The following is a 16,963-nucleotide window of genomic DNA, read 5'->3' on the forward strand; positions in this document are numbered from 1 at the left end:
ATAAGGCCATGACAAGTAATACATTTAATGTACAGTGATTTTGACTAACAACAATATTCAGTAGTGTTGTAGTCAACTAACCGAGACCAAGACAAGACCAGATATTTATGGCTCTAAACTGAGTCAAGACCTAGGCAGGGTGAGACCGAGACGAGACCAAGACCATAAATATAAATGAAAAATTATCCTCTTGTGTGCAGGGGCTGTGTCAGTCATTCAGACAGTAACCCAAAGAAGATGGGATAATCACAGTAATGACGTGGAAAACTTGCCGATCAGTGGTGATCTTGACTTAAAATCTGGAGTCTACCCAGTCCGAGACCGAGACAAGACCGAGTAAAAATGCTCTTCATCCGAGACGAGACCTTAAAAAATTGGTCATGACTTGACCAGACCGAGTGCTACAACACAAATATTCAAAACTTGATAAATGTCTGTATAATTGAATCATCATGTACAGGATCTTCGATAACAGTTCTATACATGATGCTAAAACGAGCCATTTCTAGTTTACTACAAATGAAACTTTAACAGTCAGGTTCAAAATAATATTCATAATTTAAAGTAAGTTAATGACAACATGCAGCACATAGACATGGGTAATGATAAGGCCTGTGAGATGAGCAGGATATACATTATTCCACAGTGTTTAAGTACTTTATGTTGTCAGGTGTGTTTCTTTATAGTCCTTTGTTGACTGGAGTTTTGTTATTGTTTGTCTTGTGTCACTTTTATGTGGGACTACAGATGGAAATTAGCGACTCGCTAAATCTAGTGTGACCATGTTTTTACTTTTCTTTGTAGAAATGATCAATATCATTGCAAACTGATAAATAAAATATATGAAATCAAAATGAAATCAAATTCAGCTTGGACATCCCAAATAGGGTTTGAAAATGCAGCATTTTGTTTATAAAAAGAGACAGATGTTCAACAGGTTTAAGGAGCATTCTTTGGACTTCAAATCTATCAGTTTCAGCTGTTGTTTTTGTTTTTCAAGACGTTTGTAACACAGCCTCGTGCGTGTAGACAGTCAGCTCTTTGGTTTGCATTTAAACCAACATGTCAACAGTTGGCAGGGCTGGGGTTAATCACAATATGTGCAGCTGCATGTAAATGGAAAGATTAGTTGAACATTAACTTTCATTAGGGAAGTAATCAGTTAAGTATGAATCTGTCTTTTTCAGAAAAGAGCTCTAACTGAAATATTTGTGCATTTTAACATCATACAAGTATTATTACTGGTTATTTCAAAAGTGCAGCTGCAGTTTGTCTTGTCATGTTATTCTGTGTCGTCTTTGCATCAAAACAGCGACACTGTTTGAACCTGTGACCGGCTTCTAATGGAAACTTCACAAAGCCCTGGAGACGTTGAGTTATGGCTTTGTTTAAGCTCCCCATGAGACTACTTTATTTTCCCACAACCTGAACCAGTCTGTCTCTTCCAAACCAATTCCTTGTCTCCACCAATAGGGACAATACAGAAAGCCCTGCAGACTGCAACGCTAAAGAGTTAAGTAATGCGCCTCACACTCAGTAATTACCACTCCGAGGCCCTCGCTGAGCAGCTGCCATCTGTGCGTCTGTGTATGTATGCTTACACACATCCACGCAAACATTCACAGTGTCCTCCCTTCTACTCTCTAGTACACACACACACACACACACACACACACACACACACACACACACTCGTACACACACCTCCTCCTCTTTCTAAAGCTCTACAAGAAGAAAAGAGAAAGGAGCCAGGGCCTCTGAGTCCGGTAAGTGTAGACAGTGTTCAATTAATGTGGAGTGTGAATTCCTATGTTTAATTTCACATCCTGGTCACTGTGAATCATAGAGAAATAGAATCAAAAGGCTTCAAACAGACAGCGTCCTGTGTTTTTCTTCATACTTAATAAGGCAAATGTGCAAACTCCACACAGAGAGTCCATGGATTCCAGGGATTTAAAGCAGGTAGAATAAGAAGAAAGTTGTTCCAAAGAAGCTTGAAAAGGGTCTTCTCATACATTCCTGTTGTTCACCACAGCACTGAATACATGGTGGAGTATTAAATAGAATAGTAAAGGGTATACATGTAGCTGTTTTTCAATGGGAGGTAAAAAAAACAAAAAACGGACTGGGTTGAAGACGTTTGGAGCGCAGCCTCTTTGCTTTTCTAAACTTAAAACGACCTGTGGGACAGATTCTCAATGAACAGGCCCAGAGCCAGCGTACGAGACCAAAAAAAAACTGTTGGCTCTCGAGGAGTCTCAAGTTAAACGGCTTCACTTCATGAACGCCACAGGAACATTATACTGAGGAATAGCTGTGGGAAGGAAATATACTTTGGCAAGAAGCTGGCTCAGGGTCTCGGCTACATCGAACACTCCAGTGAATTATTGTTGGGCAGCATCCACTAAACAGCTGAGATGATATTTAAAGTTCCTGCAGCGGGACACTGGGAATGAAGCGATGCTGATGGCTCATAAACCTCATGTCTTGATTAGATGAAACATGCGTCCGGTCTGAGACATTTGAATTTGTACTCGCACTAAGTGAGATCATCCAGATGATTATGATCTTTCCTAGATACATTTCCCTCTAAAGCTGCAGAATTATCACATTATATTTCTGTTTCTCTTGACCTGTAGGCCTGATGTTTCTCTACAAAACAATTATTGTTGGTGCAACTCCAGGCAAATATAAGCAGACTGTAATAATTTGCCTTTTTATTTCCCTAGAGACTGCCAAAGAAACCGCCTCAGAGATGGATGTTAATAGATCTGAGAGGAACAGAAATGTAGCACATTTGTAGCTGAGATAGACTAGATATGGACTGAAGGCAAAGTACATAACTTCTGAGTATGTTTCAGCCTCTGTCACATTCCTAGAATGTAAATAAGAAATGCACTTAGCCACTGTGATATCATTCATTTATTTATGGAACCCAGTTTGGCATTTTTGGTATCACCATCTAGTTTATTGTAGCCAGTGGAGCTCAGCGTTCTCACACATTCATTAAAACGTTCTTCATTCAACTTAGCCTATCCTTCTCTACCACTTCCAGTCCCTGCTCTGCTGATCAGCTGATATTGGAGGTTTAGTCTTTAAGTAATAATCCAACCAGATTCTGCCACAACCTCTCTCAACTAATCATCCTGCTGCTGCTGTCAAATTTTAAAATCTGTTCTCTCTCTTCCACAGTCAGTTTGTCATTTCACCTCTATTCCAGATCAGCAGAGTTCAGATCCAGCCTCAGAAACCCACTCCTCATCACATCCTGCATTCTTCTATCACCACCACAGCGAGTGTCTAGACTCCATAGCGGGGGCATCCTATCCTGCTGCCGGCCTTAATAGTCCATTGGAATTGACCAAGCCTCAATAATTAAACAACTCAGATCAGCTACCGACAAAAAATACAATCTGTGGAAACACTGTGGTTACTGGTTAACCATCTTTGTTAGCCAGCTTATGAATTGGTCTTGGGATAGACTGCACAACTTGTTTTATCTACAGTTTTCCAATCCCATGCTGCTCCCCAGCTTCTCCATCTTGTCAAAAATCTTGACTCCTTTCTCAAAAAAACAGAGAAAAAATGGCCGCTTCAATAATGCCACCTTTTAAACTCCAAACCAGCCGTCCACATGTCAAAAAGTGACATTACAGGGACTCAGGGATTTAGTGCCTGGTACAACAGCTATACTTTCAGATACTTCCTCACATCACTGACATACATGCAGTTGTCCCTTTAACATGAAGCATCACTTGAATAGCATACACTTAAAATGACTTCTTATGCAAAGCAAGTCAGTGCATGATTGAGTGTGTTATGGTCTGCTGAAACTGTGTCATCTGGGAGTGTAAAGCCAAGCATGTGCATGTGAAGTATTTGAATGAAGTTTCACTCCTTAAACTGTTTTAGACCGCAAGTCAAGCGTGGGTTCTCACACTTATCTGATATCAGAATGTAAGGAATTGTTGTTGCTACCTAAGCTATCCCCTTTCTCATGCAGTTTGAGTGTGTTTGTGTGTCGAGGAGAGCAAGCAAACTTTGCATGTCTTTTGCAGAGAGCAACATCTGATATGGTTATTGCTTTGGCAAAGCCAGCAACAACAAATAACTCTGGCTAGCTGACAATCAGTTTATAGTTGAACAGGATGACAGGGCTTTCCTGTACAAAAAATAAAAACAGGGTTTAACCCAATACTGTGGCAACACTATTCCAGTACCAATATATGATGTTGCATTCATGTTTTCATGCAATTTAACTCTGAAAAACAGATAATATACCTATAAAGCATTTTGTATCTTGTACTTTTTGATTGTTTTTCAGGTCAAGTGTAAACATGTGTTAAACCTGGATTGCACTTACCCTACCTGGCTAGGCCGCCTCATACTATAATCTCTAAAGCTAAGTATTTAAGTTGCCTTTCAAAATGTTTTTTTTAACAGAGAATCACTTTAAGCTGGCTCCATATAAGACAACAGTAAGATTTATAGACCATCACTATGTCCATGTTAAGAAATCACATGCAAAGGAGAAAGCCCACGATGTAAACACTGAAGCAGGGCAAACACATCATTATCAGATGTTCAGTCATGGCCGCCCACAGTCACACCCTCCCCACACACCTATTAGTCATTAGCATCATATTCAGTGAAACCAAATGTGGAAAGGAGATGTGTTAAGCTGAAAACAAGCGTGAAAAATATATGAAAAGAGCTAACTGACCCTCTGCTGCTATGTAATAGTGTAAGAATAAAGTCTTAGTAATAGTGTTCATTATACAAATATCTTCAAATCAGTTACTGGTGAAGTGTTTCTTTAACTACAGTATTCTGTTTCACTGCTACGTTGCATGACATACCGATACTTTCAGACTATGCTGGAGGTCAGGATTATGGGCCCTTGACTGCACATGAGGCTTCCAGATTTTGTTTGTTAAACTTCTACATTGTCCACAAAGTCTTGCAGGACTACAGATGAAGAAAGGTGCAGTATACTCCTGTTGCATGCAATAGACACCAAATAGAAATGGACGTAAGGTCCAGGTGTTAAAAGTGAAGCCAATGTTCTTGATGTGCCATTAACCTGCATCACTATTAAAAGAACATTTCCTATTATCAACCTAATGCTACACATAGTATCATGTTCATCGTGTTGATTAGTCTACCATTAACAATGCTCATAAAGCAGGTCAATCTTTAGCTGAGGCTTCCTTGTGATTCACATTTACTACCATAGCAGATCAAACAGTTATTAACAAATCACGGACACTATGAGGAGTCTGATCTGTAAAGGTCAGGGTGACTGTGTTTTATTTGAAGCCATTCTGAAATTAATTTCCCTTGAATTATGATTCACCTTCCTATTCAATCTTGCACTAGGTAGCTATGGTTTGCTCTCATTTAAGTGTTGAAAAATCCACTCTCCTCCTCAAGTTCACACTCTCTTTCAAATATGGTCACTTCTGGCTGCAAAAAAACTAACAGACGACAGGCAAAAAAGGTCGTACCTCGGGCTTCCAAACAATGGTGGATGTCATGGAAGCAACAACCACAAATGTAAAATATAACAAAATTAACTCCCAAGTTTTGCTGGAAATAACTTTTTCCTCCAGGAAATGTTAAAAAAGTTACAAGGATACAAAATGACATGTCAGTTCTTACAGTGTGCAGGTTTGTATAAAACCAAACTGCAGAAACAAAACAGAAAATAGCACAGCCACATAATGAACAGACAGATAAGTTATGGTTAATGTCTTATCTGTTATTGCCCTGAACCTTGCAGACCATCTCTGATGTCATTCAGAGCGTTGAGAGTCACAAAGTGAAAGTGAGCCCGCATGAATGAAGCATCAAAAAATGCTTTGTGCATGTATGCAATGACTGACAAAGACGTGTGTGTTTGTGTGTCAAGAACAGTTGAATGAAATCCTTGTCAGTCCCCCTGCATCGCTGAGCAGCTTGCTAAGCTGGATCAATGGCAATGTCACAGCGTACACACGTACACACACACACACACACACACACACACACACACACACACACACACACACACACACACACACACACACACACACACACACACACACACACACACACACACACACACACACACACACACACACACACACACACACACACACACAAGCTTTGCGCCGTCCTTCCACACTGACATGGACACTGTCACACTCCATTTCCCCTCTCATTGAAAACACACATTACTGGGTCAGAGATGGTTGATTCTGTAGCCTCACACTAGTGTGGCATAACTCAGTAGTCATGATTAGGACACCGCAACAGGCCCAAAGAGACAATTAGCCTCTTTTTCAACTATCCTGAAATGGCCACTCATTCCAATAAGCACGGCAGCAGACTTCAAACTCAAATATTACCTGAGTGACTTGTGAAAAAGAGAAGATTAGATGAGGCTTTATTGATCACTAAAGGGGAGAGTCAGTTGACAGTGCTGAATTATGGCAGAAATCCTAATCAAGACATTTTTAATTGATTTTGAGATCATATTTACGACGCTCATTGAACACTCTCTGAACACTTTAACTGTCTGAACACAATCAATAGATAAATAAATAAATACGAGAAATGTTTTTGAGGTAGTGGTGATGTCCTCTTGTGGCCAAAATATAAATACAAACACTTTAAAAAGTGTACCACACGTGACAAAAACCTGGGACAAAACGAGCGCAACACAGGATGACACACAGTAATCGTTAAATCTTGATCATCCTGGTGTCATGATCGTGGGAAGCCAAAATCGTGGTTGAAATTAAAACTTGAATAATTGGCCAGCCCTAGTTGAGAGAATAGGAAAAAAAAGGTCAACTACACCAAGCAGTCCAGTTTGGTTCAGTGCAGTTTGGTACAGTTCGGTACGGTAAACCCTGAACTTACTTGTGTTTCTACAGCCAACCTATACCCTTATTTGGTAAGCAGAGTGTAAGCCAGATGGAGCCGTGTCAGCTATGTAATAGTGTGACATCATAGCAGCCCAACACAGTGCAGCTAGCTATTAATTAAGTTAAATGTTCAAGAACAATGATACAGTAAACAAAGGACCCTTTAGGGTCTGATCAGTACCCTTGGCCCCCCAACAGAAGGGTAGGGCGGTACAGATCCCTTATTTTGGTACCATTCCAAACTTTTGACATTGGAAAAGCCAATAAATGGGTACCGAACCGAACCGAACTGAACCAGACCACATGGAGGAAACAGGGCTTAAATCTACTAGAATCCTGAGTTCTGGTTTATTTAAGGTTAATTCCTCAAATCTTATCCTTCTCTCTCTTTTAGTTATATGCAGTAAAAAATCTGCTAAATACTGTCCTAGTCTCAGAAAATATTACAGTTTCATTTTGTCAGTGTTCTGAAATATACAATTGTTACGACTACTAATACAAGTTTTTAGATCTTAAAGGAATACAAAATACTGGTTTTGAGGTTGAACGGACGCTTTGCTTATGTGTCCAAAATATGTCCCAAAAAATAAAAATATGTTTAAAAAAGTTTAAGTACATAACCACTCAATTTTGTACCATGGTGTGCTGATGCCACTGTAGAAGGCAATGAAAGGAAAAGATACAAAGTTAAGAGCCAGGTAGTCGTATTGACTCAGAATGAGGATACGCTTTTTAAGGTTATTTGCTGGTTGGCCCTGCCTCTTTTCACACAGAACAAATGATAATCTGAAACTTTAACGTGGTTCATGAAAGGTTTAGGACTGCCTTAGTAACTATACTTACATACATGAATGAATGTCAACTGGCACCAAAAACGTATTTGAAGAATACTTTCCTGTGTGTTCATGACTGATTTGACAGTCCTTCTTCTTTTGGGAATTCCTTAACTCTAATGTAAGTATTATTCTCAGAGATAGCATATCACCACTTATATTTCAAAGAAAGCTCTTGTGACCAGGATGTAACCAACAGGCCTTCCATTGCTCGTTCATTTTTTCCATTACACTAACCACTTGGAGCAGAAGGAACCTCTGAGCAGGGAAACAAACAACACAAAGTAGACAACAGGGATGGCACACTTTGCCCCACTTCTTTAGCCAGGCCTTTGAACCGGGGCACTTTGGCACAAAATGGCTGCCATGCGACTATACAGTTGGTCGACGCTCAATATTGTTGTGGACGGAGTGAGTAAGTGACCCATACAGGATACAATTCACCCCTCTTCTCACTGAACAGAGGCAAAGTGAGCAGGCTGGAACAATTGAGGAGCATTTGCACGGCCTCTTATGTAAAACTGCATGATGAAGATGTAGACGGTGGGACAATAAAAGCTTTCAACAATAAGGTTCTAATTTAAAATATTTCTAGTGTCTCAATGAGTTCCAACCTCATGCCCGCCAGAACACAAGCCAATTTCCACCTGAAACAAGGGTCAGGCGATAAACTTGAAAGGGGATCATGAAATTCACAGTAATAACCACGATAAACTTTGAACATTATTACTCAACATGGATCAATCTAACAGACAAAATAGGGGCAACAGCCACTCAGTCTGCAGTGTTTCAATTTCTCATGAAGTAGGCTTCACGCTGCCCAAGCCAATGTTTGAACTACCTCTGAAAAAAGTGGATGTCTTTTGTAAAAGCAGAAAAATATGAACTTAGGGACACAAAAGCGGCAGAGATTTGAACTCTTGTTTCTTTCCAAAGATGAGGAAATTGTAGACAAAAGTGTTAAAATTGCATAATTTAAATGGGACTTAAGCCATCCTTGGCGAGCAACGCTAAATGGACTTCTTGTGTTGGCCAAAACAGTCGAAAGGGAACAGACTCTCACATGAAAGTGCCTTATTGATTAAGTTCCCTGGTTCTTATTACCCAGTCTTTTTCTTTTATAAAATCAGAGACATCTGGTGATGATTCAGCTCTTAAAAAAATCCTTGAAGATGACAAACACTGAATGAATTCTAGTCCAACAACAAGCTAACACGCTAAAGGGCTGAGCTAATGTTAGCCGCTTAATCTGTTGTTTTACTTAAACAACAAAAGGCTGAACCACAGTTTAAGATTCAATAAGCGTCAATTTGATAGTGGGAGAGTTTGTTGACATGTCACATGTTTATTGATGTGTTGGTGTAGCTGTATGGATCGCTGCTTTCTTCTCAGTAAAAATAACACGTCTTGGTAGATTCCTAAATGGTATTTGGTAGGTTAAAGGTCAACAAACAACTTGGAACTAATAGTAAACAACGACTGTGTGCTGCTAGTAGAGAAAGTCATATTTGGCATGTCTTATGAACTCATAAACAAATGGACCAGGTGGAGAAAAAAAGGTAAAAACACTGATTTGACATCACTTTTTAAATGAGTGCTAAGGTGTTCACAACATGTCCAGCAGGGGCCGCTCTCTCATGATCCACAAAGCATTAACACGATGTGAATTCAAAGACTGGGACTACAATACTACGTGGTGCAGAATCAATATGAATGTGTTAAGGCGTAGTGATGGTGGCATTATTGATTGTTAATCAAAAATAAGGACGAATTAAGTTGTATGTGTAAGTTTGGATATTTGTCATCTTACTGTAAATAAAAAAGAATTTAAGCAATTTTTATAAGAAGTGGGTCACCGCTACAGGTTGGCTAATGCTACATGAGGGTCCTTGGCATGGCAAAGTTTAACGTGTACAGTATCAGAGATGTACTTAACTCAGAATATAGCCTGGCTCAGATGTTACTGTTGTCATGATTTGTTCTGTTTAGTTTAGTTTTTCACAGTTTAGATGATTTTTATCTTTTAGGTCTCGTTCTTCCCTGGTGTCTCCCTCTATGTTCTGGTGTTTCCCTCTATGTTCTGGTGTTTCCCTCTATGTTCTGGTGTTTCTTAGTTTTTCATTCTACAGTGTCTTCAGTGTTTCATGTATTTATTTTGTAGTTGTCCTCAGTGTTTCTTGTCTTGTGTTCATTCCTTCCTCTGTGTGATTGCCCTCATTGTCTTCACCTGTGTCATTAGTCTCACCTGTGTCTTAATCCCCCCCCCCCCCCCCCCCCCCCCGCTTACTTTTTTTAGTAAGTTTTGTTGTAGACTTTTGATCTTTATTTTGAATAAATCATCTTTTGTTAGATCTGCATCTGGGTCCTCCTCTTAGTTTTTTTCGAACCTTGACAACTGTTTACTAAAAGAAAGAGAAAATGAAAGAAAGCTCTATGGTATATATTTGTTTTGTAGTCTATAAATCATATTGTATTACATTTTGCAGCTATTCTTTAAAAAAATATATATTTTTCAATTTTCAGTGTGTGGTTTCAGGGTATTTGCCAATAATCAGAAACTATATAGGTCAGAAAATTGTATTGGAACATACCTACTTCTCTAAACCAGCTTGGCTTATAGTGCTGTATAGAAGTGTGTGTGTGTGTGTGTGTGTGTGCTGTCTTTGTCACGGTGTAGTAACAGTGTGTGTAAGTGTGTGTGTAAGTGTGTGGGAAAGAGAAAGAGAAAGAGTGTTAATGAACTCACTATAACCTCGTACAAGTAAGGTTAGAACTGGCCTTCAAATGAGCAAGTCACAAGACAAAAGTAAAGGCACGCTGTTCACAAACAGTCTGGTGCAGTATTGACTGCCCAGAAATAAGACTGTCTATTATAATGTATCAGGCTATAATAACATTTAAATAGTAAGTCACTGAGCCTTACCTTCAGTTGAAAAGGATGTATCTCATTGAGTGAATGTCTTCTGAGCTTCTTCGTTAGCGTCTTTAGCATTTTTTCTTTTCTGCGTAGTTTATGGCTTATCCCCTACAATGTTTATTACTGTCTAATGTGACGTTCAATGCAACTTCATCAGCTAACATGAGCGACTGTACGCATTAAAAGAAAGGCACACGGGACTATTACTGGACTGCAAACTGCAAACTACACCAAAAAAATAATAATAAATAAATAAAAAACTACAACACGAGCAGCTGTTAGCGGACGTAGTGTTAAAGAAGAAGAAACACCGAAATGGGTCAAACTGCGTAGATGTGGCTTGTTTTCTGAGACTCTTCGGAGCAAACTTGTAATTTTCGAGTTCATTGGAGCCTCCGTAGTTGTAGTTCTTGTCCTCGTCTCACCGTTACTTCCAGAGGCTTAATTCAAAGATGTTTGCGAAATGTAAAAAAATAATGTCAACTTGTTCGCATTCAGACACTCACACACGCACACTCACACACATACACACAACCAAATGCACACTGACTGACTGACTACACTGACAAACAGAGAGAGCTCCTCCAGCTTGAGCGTAGCGGCCCTCTGATTGGCTGCGCTAATGAGTGATGTCATTTTTTTTTCTCCTGAGGAGGAGGGCTGAGAGTTAAAGCCACATTATCTTGTCTGATAACTTCCTCTTTTCATATCAGGATCATAACTTATACGTACAGAAAACGGACGAATTTACTTTACGTTTTGATAAGGCAGCCATAATTTAACCCTTTAATTGTCTTTTTTATTCAATTATATTAAAGAAGTAAAAGTGCTTGTTGTGTGCTTAATATCCCTGCTTGATAACTCTTTAAATTAAGGTCACAATATATGTTTTCCCTTACTCGACCTTATGAGGACCGTACTAAGCAAAGCATATTGATTAATATTGATTAATTAATGTTCAACATTCATCAATTAGCAGTAATTAAGAAGGTATTGAGGGCCAACTCTCACTTAATGGTATATAACCTATAGACTATGATCATACCGATGAGCGTTTAACAGTGACTAGTAATCAGCCAGTTTGTTACTCATTAGCATGTTAATAAGCAGCTAGTTAATGGTGAATATTTTGACTTTGAATGTTACCCTCTGCTTGTTTTATATGATAGCTTTGATAAGTTTAGTATTAGACTGAAGGGAGCACATTTGCTTTCCCAGCAACAACAAGTCCAAAGATATGATTTGTTTGAATAAGCCCTAAGATAGAAATATGAATCAGGCAATACTTTAGACATGCTTCAATTCCAACTTGTTACTCCATCCTTCATTGATAACTTGATTGATTATTACCATCGCATTGCTGTGAAAATAGCATTTTTCTTTTATTTGTGGAGATTTAGCCAACTTCATAATTGCTATTATTATTATTATTATGATTACACTTAAAGATAGTTGAATAAGTATTGCATTTAATAAATTTAAAGCTTTTATAATCTATTTAGTTGATTGCATAATACTGTAGGGTACATGCGTACGTTTTTAAAGTTACAGATCTGATTCCCCTATTTACTTAACTTTTCATAGAATAGAGTGATCTTTGGACACAAATGTGTGTTTTTCTTTTGGTACTTGCTCTTTGACATACTATATTTTCTGAACTCAGCTGATGTAGATTTGTACATGCAATGCTATATAAAGTTTATTTGATAGTTCAAAGTATAAAAACATGATTGTCTTTGTATGAGTTTCCCTCTGAATCATTTTGATATTTGTTACCAACACGTAACAATGTGTAAATAATAATGTGACTCATATCTGATGAAGATCCAACTATAGTTTGAAATCTTGTGATTACTAAAACGTTTCGTTTCATTGACTTGATGTGAGGGCTTTGCTATCATCCTGTTGTTTCTATACAAAGATTACAGCCTGGTGTGGTAAATGTCCCTCAGGGGGACAATAAAGTTGATCTTTATCCTTATTTTGTATAATTACCCATCTCCAGAGTTACCATAGTCATAATGTAAATTGCACTGTAGGTACCTTATATTTACAATGAACTAAATACACTCATTTACTTTTCCACTGCTGCAGTTTGTAACATGGAAAATCTTTTTCTGTCCCTCAGTTCTCAAGGTCTTTTAACGGTGTTGTCTCTAAAATGGAATAAAGAATTATTACGTTAATAAGTCAATAAATAAAGAAGAATGTTAGGTCTGAAGGTGTCATTTGGTTCTTCTACAACTAAAGTGTGTGATTTTTAAGGGACCCAGGACATGCAAACTTTTTACATCAAATATTGTAGGTTGATTTTGAGTTTTATTCACAATATCACAACGATAAAGAAAAAAATGATCATTACTGAGACCAGAGCTTGTAAACAGACCGGGTACTTTAAGAAAAGCTGCACATCCTGCATTGTCAAGGACACAATATGTCATTTGTGATGCTGGTGTTTGAAAAATGACAAACCTGCTCATGAAACTACAGAGACAGAGAGAGAGAGAGGGGGGGGGGGGGGGGGGGGGGGGGAGAGGCAGGGAGCTGTGAAGAAGGAGAGCATGTCAGGTATAATTGGTGTAAGTGGGGCATCCAGTTTCAGTGATGTCATTCTTTGCAGTCTCCACTTGATTTCGCTGCACGTGTACATTTGTTGCATGTCCTGCACTCGACAGCTGCATGTGTTGCCTCTCCATCATGATCAAATCCAAAAACTAAACTCTGCATAACATTAAAGTCATAAATAACAACATACAGTAAAGATAAGTCTGAAAAAAAAGGATGTTTGCTCATTATGCTTAAATCATAACTTACACTTGGAAACAGCAGGACATATTTTCCTTTTAAACAACATTTTTGACACTCACTGCAGTTGTCCCGCAGCTCATGCATGCTTCCAGCATTGCTCTGTGTTTATTTGACTGTTGTTGTTATTTTTGTTGTTGTGAAAGTATAATCAATCACTCTGATTGAACGGTAACTGCAGTTACAGTTCTTTCTTATCACAGCTCTTCTCTCTGCTCTTGTTGAACCCATCAACAGCTTGCTACGCCTTTAAAAGGCTTTTGGCTCGCTGGTTTACTTGTGAGAGGCTTTCCCACTAACACCTCCGGTCAATGACCTGGTAAACTTTCCAAGGAACCTGTAGTTTGGCTCCAGGTCAAATCCAATTTGTTGCTGAACATAACCAACAAGGCAGCCAAACCAGAGGCCTGTGTTTACTGTGTGTGAGTTTACTGTTTTAAAACCCATGTAAGAAGGACATTAAGTCAAAGCTATAATAATGTGTTATCCTATTAAACTGTTAAGGAGACTTCAACTGGACTGACACAATTTTATGATTTTTGTCTTCACATTTTTGGCCACAAGAGGGCAGTATATGTATTCTTGTAGAAGCAAATGAAGAAGAAATGATCTTAGAGCGCTCAGAATCCTAATTCCTGTTAACAGCCTTGTTCTGGTGTAGTGGAGGTTTCTTATATGACCTATGATCGATGTCATCCACAGGTCAACAGAGTGTAGCAGTGTGTGTGTGTGTGTGTGCGCGTGTGTGTTTAATCTTTTAAAGGGTAATCAACTCTATAAAGGCCGATACAATGTATTACAGTTGATAAAATGTCCACCTCTGCAAAACAGTTGTTTCCAATTTTTTTTGTCTTCATTTCTCTAAGTCAGATACTCACGAGAGGATTGGTTGATTGACAGTTTAGCCTTTTGGTACTCAAGAGCTTAACTGTTATGTTAAAGACTTGTGCTCAAAGTTTCCCCATTCCTTAACTTAAAACCAGAAAGTATCGGGGTGGTGGTGGTGGTGCTGTGGTGGTGCAGTGGTTAGTGTGCGCTCTCCATGTACGGAGGCTGTGGTCCTTAGAGCGACCCCTGTTCTAATCCGACCTGTGGCTCCTGTCCAGCACGTCAGTCCCTACTCTCTCTGATTTCCGACTCTATCCACTGTCCTATCTCTCCAATAAAGGCACAAAAATAAATAAATATAATATTGTCTTAAAGATTAATGTCATTACTGAGAGCAGTTATACATCAATTTAGTTGATAAATATTTTAGAGATAAATTTGCCTGTGTTGAGCAGATTAAGGTATAACTCACAGTTTTTGTTTAGTTTCCTCATTACCTGTTGGCAACATATTCCTCCTGAATCCAAAATCAATATTTTGTTTTGAAAGCAGGAACATTGTGCCCAGGTTTCCATCCCTTGGTTATAAAGTATGCTTGCTGACTGAGAAAGCTTTGCTTGTTTACAAAAATCTATTTATCGCAATGAATTCAGACCTCTGTGATGTGTTTATTGCTAATTGGGAATTATTCAGTCGTTGATTAATGCAGTTTGATAGAAGATATAAAATGTACCTTTTAGATGTCTGCTCGTTTTAATCATTTTCCGGTAAAATGTTTATAAACACAAAGTTTATGTCAGGTGCCGAAACAGCTTGCTATAGAGTCTAGAAATCAAATCCAAGAAGTTGTGAGTTGTGTTTTAAGAATTGTGAATTAAGACTTATTGATTTATAGTTGCAATTAAATTCAACATGTTTGAGCACAAAACCCAATCTCATAGCTGTCGAGAAGTCATGATATGTGTACCAGGGTGTCACAGTACTCACTTTGAGTCTTAGTGTTTTATTCCCTGTATTATTTTGTCATTTCACCTTCCTTGTGTTCCTGTTTTCCTTGTGTGTTTATTTATTGTTATATTCCAGTTTTATTTTGTAGTTTTGCCCCACCTGTGTGGCATTACCACTTAATGTCTCACCTCCTCTTTGATTGCCCTCATCAGTTTCACCTGTGTTTAATTACCCTCCTCTGTATTTAGTCTCTGAGTTCCCTCCTGTCTGTGTCAGTCTGCTGTCAAACCTACACCTGTACTCTGTGGCTGTGTTGTGGATGTTTTCCCCTGTGTTGTTTTTGTTGTCATGTTTTTTGCTTTTAGGTTTTTCTTTCTTTTTTACAGTATTTCTTTACTTTTCTACACATGGGTCTTCTCTTTGTTTAAATTTTTATTACGACACCAGGGCACAATATGCATTTGAATTGGAAGTGCTGACTATTTAGAGTCCTTAACACTGAGGCCTGTAGGAAACAAGAGATACAGCTTTAAAAACCTTATGTCTAAACTGTTAACCAGCTAGTTTCTGTTCCTCAATCTAAAAAAAAAGACAAGTTTGTGTTGTGGATGAAAATATAAATCCTTTCCAGAGCTTCAGGGTACAAAGTCATGAAGGCCACTGGACACGGAACTTGTGACACCACTTGGAAGGTTATGCTGACTGACATGAGATAAGGGAGATAAATATCCATAAACATGATTCTGTGTGTTGTATTTTCTTGAATATTTCACTAATCATATTGGGACTGGATTTTCAGTATGCCCTGAAATATCTAAGGCATGAACAATGTTTTTCTTAAGGCTTAAGAAGGAGCCGTCTTATTCTCATGTGATGGTTAGCTCACCTTCACTCACACAACCTATCACTGCAGTAGTTGCGGTGTAGTGGGGTTTTTGGACTTTGTTAAGTCAATGTAAGTCATTTATCTTTACCCGGTAATTATTTAGCATTTCTTTACAAATTGCATCAGGTCGTTTGAACCTGCCAGAGCAAACAGAGCGCTGTGTTTGCAGTAGCTTGTTTGCTCTCTGCTGGCAGCTGTGTGATACTGCACATACACATCGCCTGAGTGTGGGCTGAGCCGGCTCTACGTGTTATTGTTACAAGTGTTTGAAGAGAGCAGAGGTGTGAGAGGTGTTTGTTCATATTTCTGTGACACTTCAATACACAAAAAGTGCTTTATTTGCTTTTCATCACTTTACAGGGCGGTACAATCATATCCTGTTAGAGGTCGGAATAGAAAAATGTTTTTCCCATCTATATTTAACGGCTGTTTAGTCATTTACGGTACGTTTGTGTCTAAGATATTCCACAATATGCAAGAGATGTTACAGTAAGAGTTCAAGCTGAGGTTCAGCGCTGGCTCATCAGAGTTTATTCATCCTCTTTTTTTTTTTTTATTCATGAGGTTTGAATGAACACTGTAGCATGATTCAGAGCGATAAAGGAGAGAGGGGAAAGAGCAGAAGAGGTATCATAGAAGATGGTGAAAAAGAAATTACAAAAGAGAAGAGAATGAATAATAGAAGAGAAGAAGAGGAGGACTAGTATAAGAGGAGGAGGAGGACTAGAAGAAGAGGACTAGTAGAAGAGAAGAAGAAAAGGACTAGTATAAGAGTAGAGGAGGAGGAAGACTAGTAGAAGAGAAGAAGAGGACTAGTAGAAGAGAAGAAGAGGAG

At 38.6% G+C, this 16,963-nt stretch overlaps 1 protein-coding gene across 2 annotated transcripts in view; it reads right to left on the reverse strand.

The window, feature by feature from the left end:
- The window catches only part of si:dkey-16j16.4 (uncharacterized), a 26,873-nt gene extending 15,650 nt beyond the window's left edge, over positions 1 to 11,223 (reverse strand). The window contains exon 1 of one of the 2 annotated variants that reach the window (XM_065966550.1): positions 10,668 to 11,223. In XM_065966550.1, the coding sequence (XP_065822622.1) occupies positions 10,668 to 10,736 (69 nt within the window). In that variant the 5' untranslated portion in view covers positions 10,737 to 11,223. The remainder of the gene's footprint in view (positions 1 to 10,667) is intronic. The other variant, XM_020641600.3, reaches the window with a different exon arrangement.
- Positions 11,224 to 16,963: the final 5,740 nt, after the last annotated feature.

This window comes from Labrus bergylta, chromosome 18 (genome assembly GCF_963930695.1).
Source record: "Labrus bergylta chromosome 18, fLabBer1.1, whole genome shotgun sequence".
In the NCBI taxonomy this organism is placed as follows: Eukaryota; Metazoa; Chordata; class Actinopteri; order Labriformes; family Labridae; genus Labrus; species Labrus bergylta.